This window comes from Notothenia rossii, assembly GCF_949606895.1.
Source record: "Notothenia rossii genome assembly, contig: scaffold_553, whole genome shotgun sequence".
Classification (NCBI taxonomy): domain Eukaryota; kingdom Metazoa; phylum Chordata; class Actinopteri; order Perciformes; family Nototheniidae; genus Notothenia; species Notothenia rossii.
The window spans coordinates 7,951-19,047 of record NW_027640046.1 but is presented as its reverse complement, the minus strand read 5'-3'; the positions used below and the strand labels follow the sequence as shown (position 1 = coordinate 19,047).

Below are 11,097 nucleotides of genomic sequence, written 5' to 3'. Positions count from 1 at the left end.
GATATAGCCCCACCCCCTTTTGGCAGAAGTGGGCGGGGCCACAATGACACCTATAGCTGCTGTATGACTTAACCTGCTAATAGAAAAGTTTAACAATAGTCTTTGGCAGATTTACAGAAATAAAAGGCCGTCTGCTGCTGAAGTTGGGCAAGAGACATGATGAAAAAGATCGACAACAGTCTTTTTTGTTTTTTGTATTCAACACTGAAAGCGATTACTGTCACAGAAATGAGCCACAATGTCCGAAATGAACAGAAAATGTATCAGACACTTTAGATTCAGGGTGAATATGTCATTATGTATGCATGTAGCCTACATATTTGTATACAAAGTCTTGTAACATTAAGTTTGTCTTTGAAGATATGTTAGCTTGTCATAGCTACGTTAGCATAGGTCTTTAAAACTGGTAAGCTCATCAGGTTCTCTGAAGCTACTTAAGCTTGTTAGCTTATTCCTTAGCTTAACCTGTATGTCTGTGAGGCTACGCTTTGTTGCCCGGTAGCCTATGTCTGTGAAGCTAAGTTAGTTCATCCTGTACAGTATGTCTGAGAATCTACGTTAGCTTGCCCCTACGTCTTTGAAGCTAATTTAGCTCATCCTGTATGCCTGTAAATTTACACTATCTTGCACTGTATGTCTGTGAATCTACGTTAGCTTGCCCCTACATCTTTAAAGCTAAGTTAGCTTATCCCATATGTCTGTAAATCTATGTTAGCTGATCCCTGTATGTCTGTGAAGCTAAGTTAGTTCATCCAGTGTGTCTGTGAATTTCCTTTAGCTCTTCCCATATGTCTGTGAGGTTACATTAGATACCCCTGTTTGTCTTTTAGCTTAAGTTAGCTCAGCCTGTATGTCTCTGAACCTACGTTAGCATGTCCTGTGCGTCTGTGAAGCTACTTTAGCCCATCCTATATGTCTGTGAATCTATGTTAACTCCTCCCATATTTCTGTGAAGCTACGTTAGCTTGTCCTGTTGGTCTGTAAAGCTATAGTAGCGCAGGTCTGTACGGCGACACTTGTAACGCATTACTTTAAAAGCTACATAAACCCGCTGTCCCTCTGTGATAGGCTACTACGTTAGCTCTTCCCCTTGTCTATGAAGCTACAAAAGCTTGACCCATTGGTCTGAAGCTACATTAGCAAACATATTTATGTAACTAATATTTTATTTTCCGTTAGTCAGATCTCAAACTCTGTGAGATGTGTTCTACCAGCAGTTGTGAGATAAATATGTAAGTTTGAAAATGTCACCAATGACATCCCAACAAGTTAGTTTCACCCTTTATGAAGGGTTAAAGGTTCCATGTTAACTTTTGCTACATGACCTGCTGTGTTCGACAGTTGTGGCTGGTTTCTGTGACTGTAGTCATCAGTGCAAAGAGATACAACGGATGTAGGCTGCAGCAGAACCGAGAGCTGCCGGTGAACGCTGCTCCGACTGAAGCTGGCGTCTTAGAGTTTCTTTATGCTGCTGATGATCCGTCTTTTATTGAAGCTGTGATGAAAATCCAAAGATTATAAACAGCCTTGATGTGTTTCACTTCTCCTTGGACTGAAACTGGACTCCACTGACCGTCATGTTTACCTAATTTCCCCCAGCGGGATAAATAAAGTATTCTGATTCCAGGCAAATATTTGGCACAAATCTGTGTTTCTAATATTGTGTTTTGGGACTTTTTAAGATGTTGCCTTTTTTTTACAATTATTCAGGCATTTTATAAACAATTAATGCGGAAAATAATGTTTAGTCATTGCCTTAATATATGTGTTTGTATATATATATTTGTATGCATCAGTGTTAACATGGGGGTCAATGGAGACTTTGTCGGAGCAGAAACATCCATCACAGAGCGTCTCCTGGCTCCTCCCCCCCAGTGACCTTGGCCTCCTCTGATTGGCTGAGCTGCTGAGTGGCATTCAGGTGAAGGTCGGAGGTCAGGGAGAGGAGGGCCTTGCTGTATTAGTTTCCTGTCTCAGGGAGGACGGAGAGCAGTCCAACAGCAGGAGGAAGAGGAGCAGAGCAGGAGGTGCTATGAGGAGATGAAGAGGAGGAGGAGCAACATGGCGGGCAGCAGGGAGTTACCGGGCAGAACGAGGCTGCATCCACCGGTGGTGTCGTCCGTCAGGAAGGGCTCCGGAGACTCATACACAGAGTCATCTGATAGAGATGGAAAAATACTTATTATCAGATGTTTAAAAGGTCTCCTATTATACTGTTCTTCATCAATATATCACAGGTCTCAGATATATACAGAGCCTGTCTCTGATTGGCTGAATCACCAAACAGATCATTGCAGCATTACCCATAATCCCCTCTGTTTCAGCGCTGTTTCCAAAGTGCTGATTCTCTGTCTGTTACTTTAGATGAAAATAAGGAGCCCCTCCCCACGCCCCTCTTAGAGACATTTGGTTACAAAGAACACAATGGAGCTCTAGAGCAGATTAAGGTGATAAGAGGGGGGGTACCTTGGATGCTGATTGGCTAATGGTTACACAAGACAAAACATCGTTATGACATCATAGAGTGGCTGAAATCTGGACAGCTCATTTTCAGACAGGTTTTTATATCTCTGTCTGTACACACAAACTGAAAGATTGATGGTAAAGTTGACTTTGACTTGATTTAAGACGATTAACCAGCCTGATATTTTTTTTTCTAAGTGGATACATTATTTAAAAAAGTTTGAGAATCACTTAGTTAGCGTATACTATTTCTTCTATCCTATTACTTTTTCTTTACTTTTCTTTATTTATGGAATAATATACACTATGGCTTTTCATAATGTTTTCTTTATTAAGTGCAATACTATGACTTTGTATTAATGTCTTATCACTTATAATACTTTCACTTTTTATGCCATACCATGAAACCTTCTGATTTAATAGACAATGACTTTTTATGACACACCTATCAATGACTTTAAAGAAAAAAAAAAGACTTTTGTAAAAAATAATCTAACTTGACACACTTTACCTACATTTCTTTCTGACATACTATTCTATAAAACAATTGTCATAGTAAACGATTTCATAGAAATGTAACCGAACATTTAATATTTCATTAATATGTCATACAAAAAGTCATAGTATATATATTAATAAATCACAGGTTTTATAGAATTTCTTTAATGTAACGAGACTCACTGGTGGGTTTGACGTAGATTTTGAGCTTCAGACACGGTTTCCCAGCCAGGCTTGGATGTGGAGACGCTGCAGAGACAACAGAGACACGTCAGCTTTTTGAAAATTAAAGCATGGAAACATGTCACAGTAGAGACACTATATACTAATATGACCCTGGAAATGAGCAGGATAGGGCCTCTTTAAAAGAAAATACTCGTAACACACATAACACGTATCTCCAAAAAACTACAGTATGTGAAACATTTGGACTTAATGGTCGTTATTTAAACATTAGCCTGATGTTTCTTTGTTTGCTCTGCTGTTACTCAGAGAGCAGCAGCTGTTTGACCTTGACACACACGCACGCACGCACGCACGCACGCACGCACGCACGCACGCACGCACGCACACACACACACACACACACACACACACACACACACACACACACACACACACACACACACACACACACACACACACACACACACACACACACACACACACACACACACACACACACACACACACACACACACACACACACACACACACACACACACACACACACACACACACACACACAGTCATTAAGTGTCATTTAAAACAAACTGCCAGTTTCTCTTCTGGGAGCTCTTTTGCTCTAAATGAGGCACAATTTAGAAAATATTTTCCAGGTTGGATGACAAATTATGTCTAGACATGCGCGCACACACACACACACACACACACACACACACACACACACACACACACACACACACACACACACACACACACACACACACACACACACACACACACACACACACACACACACACACACACACACACACACACACACACACACACACACACACACACACACACACACACACACACACACACACACACACACACACACACACACACACACACACACACACATAATGGCAGCAGTGTGTGATTCTGTGTTCCAAACCGTGAACATGTTGGTTATATTAGGCCACATAAACATTTACTGAGCTCTGATGCTATTTTTTACCTTGTTTTAATCTTTTTATACACATAAATACTAAGAGTGTGTGAGCGTGTGGTTTAAACCTGACATGGCTATTTAAGAAAAACACAAACAAAGGTGAAATATAAACATATATTTGATATAATGTAAGATAGATAGATAGTTTAAGAGCCTGTGTGTACTTTAGTTATTTATACAATTGTAAATAAGGCAGTGTCCTCCCCTCTGTGTCCCCATTTCAACTTTATACATCTCTAATAAAGTTCCTCTCTGGCCCGAAAATACCTTTATAAACCGGAGATTTTGTATAGGAAAACTGTTGATCACATGTATATATTTGTACTATAAATGCATTGTTTTGTAAGCGTCACCAAAAAGTACGTTTTGTGAGAAGAAATGTATTCCAGAAATATCACTGTGTAAAACACACCGACCAATTTTGACCGAAAATAGTATGGGAAGGGGGGTACGACCTCCTTACGCAAGAGAAGGGTTAATTTAAAGGTGGGGTAGGTCATTTTGGAGAAACCGGCTCGAGTGCGCTAGAATTTGAAAATACACAGCCGGACAAAATCTCCCACTTCCTTCCAGAGCCCCTCGTCCAACACACACGAACGCGCACATGACCAATGAGGGCACGAGATAAGTTTGTGCACAGATGGAAGGCTGACAGGCAGGTAGGCCATCCAGTTATTTTAGCCGGGCCGGCTCAGATGATTGGTCGTGCTTTTTACAGCGCCACGGCTTCAACAGATGATATTTTTTTATGGATTTGTTGTCAAAGCACTTCAGATATTCATTGCTATCGGGATGTTAAGAGCATTCCATGGATTATAACAAAAAGTGTATCTCGAGCCGGTTTCTCAAACTTACCTACCCCACCTTTAATATAACCAATTTTAAAAATGCTTTTCTGATCGACACTTCAAAAAGTCTGGAAGCAGAGGGAAATGATTAGCCTGGCTCCATTAAAAGATAAAGACAATCTTTTACAGACTTCCAGAGAGTGTGTTTCACATGTTGCATCGTGTTGTTACACACTGATGTACTTAACATGTTGAGCAGGTGTGGAACAAAGGAGGGGGGGGGGGGGGGGGATGTAATCGCCTTATTAAAACCAGAAGCTGTTTGTCCCCCAGTGCTAATGATAATGCTTTTAGCACCACATGTTTAAAAGCCTGTAATGATAACACACACACATGAACACAAACACACACGCCATAATCTGTCTGATAAACACATCATTAAAGCTCTTATCAGCATGTTGGGAAGAGGACAGTGTTTACTAAGTGACATTTGTTACAGAGGCCATCTGAGGTCAAGTGGAAGCAGCAGACAGAGGGGGGTCAATTCAAGTTGAGGACACGTTCCCTCCGTAAACACACTTTCTACCTTTTCACAAAAAGTTAAAGAGGGACAGCAGGTTCAAACAGTCCGACTCAGTCTGAATTCACCTTATGTGGTGTTAATGGTAAATACAAAGCACATTTTCACCCTCCACGAACCCAACATAAACAGATATATTAGCAATACAAATAATAAATGGATGCTGAATGTGCCCAGAGTTATTAAGTATTCACAGATGTGGTAGTAATCACTTATGTGGTACTCAGTGAGGATCAGTAGATATAGTGTCTCTCAAAGCGTTACTAATTATGAATTGTGAATAGTGTTCACTGTGGTATTAGTACTCAGTGTCTGTACTCACAGATGTAGTCGTTCTTGGTGTGTGTATCTATACTCGGTGTGTGTACTCACAGACGCAGTAGTACATGGTGTGTGTACTCACAGACGTAGTAGTACATGGTGTGTGTACTCACAGACGCAGTAGTACATGGTGTGTGTACACACAGACGCAGTAGTACATGGTGTGTGTACTCATAGACGTAGTAGTACTTGGTGTGTGTACTCACAGATGTCGTCGTTCTTGGTGTGTGTATTAGTACTTGGTGTGTGTACTCACAGATGAACAGTGTTGTAGTACTTGGTGTGTGCACTTTCAGGTTTATATGTACTCAGTATGTGTATGTACAGGTGTATCTGTACTTTGTGTGTAGTACTCACAGATGTAGGAGCACTTGGAGTCTCTATAAGTACTCAGTGTGTGTACTCACAGATGTAGGAGCACTTGGAGTCTCTATAAGTACTCAGTGTGTGTACTCACAGATGTAGGAGCACTTGGAGTCTCTATAAGTACTCAGTGTGTGTACTCACAGATGTAGGAGCACTTGGAGTCTCTATAAGTACTCAGTGTGTTTACTCACAGATGTATGAGCACTTGGTGTGTGTATAAGTACTCAGTGTGTGTACTCACAGATGTAGGAGCACTTGGTGTGTGTTTAAGTACTCAGTGTGTGTACTCACAGATGTAGGAGCACTTGGTGTGTGTATAAGTACTCAGTGTGAGTACACACAGATGTAGGAGCACTTGGAGTCTCTATAAGTACTCAGTGTGTGTACTCACAGATGTAGGAGCACTTGGTGTGTGTATAAGTACTCAGTGTGTGTACTCACAGATGTAGGAGCACTTGGTGTGTGTATAAGTACTCAGTGTGTGTACTCACAGATGTAGTAGTACTCGTGTCCCGGCCTGAACTCGAAGCCTAGGCTGAAGGGAGTGAAGAGCTGGAACTTCTCGGAGAACTTGAGCGGCCCGTTGGGGCTCTGCGGCCGGTTGCACTCCCAGCGCTTGAAGCCCTTTCGGTGGTGATCGCAGGACGTGTACCCGTCGTAGTTCACCATGTACAGGATGTAGTGCTCCATGCGGTCTGCGGGCTCCGGCCATTCGTAGTGCGGACAGTAGATGTCCAGGTAGTCGTTTATCGCCACCTCAACCGTGTACTCGCCCCGGAAAAACCTGAAGAGGAATGATGTAATTGTTTTTTAATTAATAAATGTATCTACTGTCTCCTGTTTAGTACAGATTATTTGTATGGACGTAGTAAAGTAAGTAATAAATAAAACTAAAAATAAATACAATCATGAAGTAAGGACATAAATAAAACATGAATAAACATAAACATACAATAAGTGAATTGTCAATGACATACATTTGATTTATTTTGTTGCTGTTGCTATTCAGTTAAAAACAAGTCAGAGGTAAACACATATATAACAGTGATTGGATCTTTGTCAGTGAAATGCATTCTGGGAATCGTAGTCCACATCTCTCTATCAGTTATTATTTCCACAGGCTTCTTGCACATGTTATTTTCTAAATAATATGTTTGTTAGTTTCCTTCCAACAGTACTTATTGTTTTACCAAAATATGTATATAAATACTGTATAAATACATTCAAGTATTCTCCTAAACACACCAAGAGCCTCCATTTGACTCCAACACATGGAAACCATTTTTCAATGCCTCTGTGTGTGTGTGTGTGTGTGTGTGTGTGTGTGTGTGTGTGTGTGTGTGTGTGTGTGTGTGTGTGTGTGTGTGAAGTGTGTTTCCTACAGACCCCCGAGGTTTCTATTAATCAAAACTAACTGTTTATCAAAGATTTGTTGTGTTTACAAGACGGAGATCTGACTAACTTCCTGCCCGCATTGAAATATTTAGACGGTAATCAACGTTTTTTTTTGAACATCAACAGTTGTTTCACAGTTCAGCTCCACAAAGACAAAGAGACTTAGGGAAACAGGACAAATATAAACACACACACACACACACACACACACACACACACACACACACACACACACACACACACACACACACACACACACACACACACACACACACACACACACACACACACACACACACACACACACACACACACACACACACACACACACACACACACACACACACACACACACACACACACACACACACACACACACACACACACACACACACACTTGTCAATCTCCAGGCTTGGGAAGTATACATCAAAGAGGCCAGTGAGCAAAAACCTCCTCCTGTATAAATTCAGTTTGCTGTCGACACTGAAATAAAGTTTCCTCGTAGCAGAAATAAATATATGTGAAACATGTCATGAGTGAATCTGTAAAATGTGTTTCTCTGTTTCTCACAGCTGCTCCGTGACACTGTTGCTGTAATTTACATAATTTAATTGAGTTCAAACACAGATTCTGTCGCACAAACCTCCTCATTATTACACACGATCGTCATCCAGCGATCGATCCGGGGAAACAAACTAATCAAACTTCCTGCGTCTCTGAATATTCATGTCAGAACAACAATCAACACTGGAGCTAAAGTCCAATCAACAGAGCTAATTGAGATTCTGGTAACAAGGTTTAAACTGATTTACTTCCCCACGGTGCTTCCTGATTGGCTGATCAATCCAAGCTTAATCACAACTTATTTAAAATTCAGCTTTCATTTAAAAAAATAAAGGTTTGATTTACATTTTTGACAAATGTGTGTGTTTGAAGCCCCTGCAATCAAACTTATCTGTCACAAAGTATAACATCTCGTCACAGTCCCCTCTTATTAAAGTGTGTTGGGCTGATTTCGGCTCCTAATCAGTTCAGCCTGTAGGGAGCGCAATCTCAGAATGCTTTAGGGAGGGCATTTATCCTGCAGCTCACATCCAAAACTGCTTCGTATGCCTTTCCCCCCTCATGTTGCCTTACATAAATACCTGTAGACACTACTCAGGGCTGAATAAAGCACAATCAACTATCAATATATATTACAAAAAAAATGAATAAATCACAATGTAATGTATCAATGTTTTTAATCTAGTATGTTTTTATACAAATAATATATTAATTAAAAGGGTCATTCTGCATGATGAGTATTTTTACATGACTTGTATGATGGGGAGTTATTGAAAGTATACACATTTTATACACTGTAGTATTAAACATTTTACGGCTGTAAGAAAGTACTTCTTCTCCTCTTTTATATTCAAAGTGTATCTCTTTCTGCATTGCAGGTTATTTTTATGCTTTTCGCTGTAAAATGTTTGCATATTTGATGAGAAATGTTGCATATTTCTGCACTTCAGAAAACTGCATAGCTTTTTCATTTAAGTTCTGATATGTTGGACATATTCTTGTATTATTGTTTCATATTTTGATGGTAATTTTCATGATTGTGGCTCTTTTCTCTTATTTTGTGTGACATTCACCAAAACACAAGACTTAATATTCCTTTCATGTGAAAACCAACTTGACATTTAACCATATTGTGATTATTATAGCATAATTATGACTTAGATTGCATAATTTCACTACATTTTTGTTTATCTAGTGAGAAGGTCTTTTATACAGGAATGTGATAAATGGACAAAATCAAGACTATGAACTTCTGGAGTTCCTTGAAAATCCAGCAAACCTTTTGTTTTTGTCATTTAGGATTACATAGGGGAAGCTGTGGTTCAGTGGAGCACTGGTTCAATCAATCAACCAATCATCAATCATCAATCAATCAATTGGGTAAAAGCGTCTAACAAGTGACATGTAATCTATAATGTAACAAAGTGATATAAATGAACTTCAGATTCTGATTTCATCTTGTTGTTAAAGCATAATCATGTCTTCCATCCATCACTGTGACACATGCAATGCACAGACTAAACTTTCTGACGTCCACTTTGCGATGTTATTCTAGTTCGGTAATAAATAAATGAATCTTCCCCTACAGCCTCTTCCGTCTGTATTTTTAGCCGAGCTTCCTGAAAGCGTCACGTTGGATGAACACAGCAGTTATTTTTGGCCCTAATGGAGCTCCGTATAATTGAGTTTTTCTTAATGATTGAAAACACTTTAAGTTTCCCTTCGGAGTTTGCTGAATCACGGCGATGATTATTCCCGTGTGACCTGAACGCAGCATCGGGGCGCGGTCCTGATGGAGGTCGATCAGCTGGAAACATCCTGCTGAACGAGGGCTTTCTCCTCCGCCTCTCCGCTAACACCATTAGCAAAGTGCATGCTAACCGAGTTAGCTGAAGGATAGGGTGACGCTGACAGGCGGTGCGTTCACTGACCTCTGGACCCTTCAGCGCTCACATCATCCCTCATCACTCTAATGGAGAGAGCGCTGCGTCCCTCACAGCTGGCCGAGGAACCAGCGGGTTCACCCTCGTCTTCCTTTTGACCATCATCTTCATCATCACCCTCATATTCAATTCCTTCATCATCATCTTCGTCATCTTCATTATCAGCCATCATCTTCATCATCTTCCTTTTGACCATCATCTTCATCATCACCCTCATCTTCGTCTTCCTTTTGACTATCATCACCCTCATATTCAATCCCCTCATCATCATCTTCGTCATCTTCATTATCAGCCATGATCTTCATCATCTTCCTTTTGACCATCATCTTCATCATCACCCTCATATTCAATTCCTTCATCATCATCTTCGTCATCTTCATTATCAGCCATCATCTTCATCATCTTCCTTTTGACCATCATTTTCATCATCACCCTCATATTCAATTCCCTCATCATCATCTTCGTCATCTTCATTATCAGCCATCATCTTCATCATCTTCCCTTTGACCATCATCTTCATCATCACCCTCATATTCAATTCCCTCACCCTCATCTTCGTCTTCCTTTTGACCATCATCACCCTCATATTCAATTCCCTCATCATCATCTTCGTCATCTTTATTATCAGCCATGATCTTCATCCTCTTCCTTTTGACCATCATCTTCATCATCACCCTCATATTCAATTCCTTCATCATCATCTTCGTCATCTTCATTATCAGCCATCATCTTCATCATCTTCCCTTTGACCATCATCTTCATCATCACCCTCATATTCAATTCCCTCACCCTCATCTTCGTCTTCCTTTTGACCATTATATTCATCTTCATCATCACCATCATATTCTATTCCTTCATCATCATCTTCGTCACCTTCATTATCAGCCATCATCTTCATCATCTTCCTTTTGACCATCATCTTCATCATCCCCATCTTCTTGTTCTATTTCTTCATCATCTTCATCTTCATTATCACCATCACCTTCATCATCTTCCTT

The 11,097-nt window shown here is 40.3% G+C and overlaps 1 protein-coding gene across 1 annotated transcript; it reads right to left on the bottom strand.

The window, feature by feature from the left end:
- Positions 1 to 6: 6 nt before the first annotated feature.
- LOC307027142 (ephrin-A2-like) lies at positions 7 to 10,379 on the bottom strand (the record flags this gene model as incomplete). The annotated part of the gene is made up of 4 exons (XM_079695332.1): positions 7 to 2,158; positions 3,145 to 3,210; positions 6,688 to 6,980; positions 10,096 to 10,379. The coding sequence occupies 4 exons, from the start codon at positions 10,377 to 10,379 to the stop codon at positions 2,031 to 2,033; spliced, it is 771 nt and encodes a 256-aa protein (XP_079551458.1). The 3' UTR covers positions 7 to 2,030.
- Positions 10,380 to 11,097: the final 718 nt, after the last annotated feature.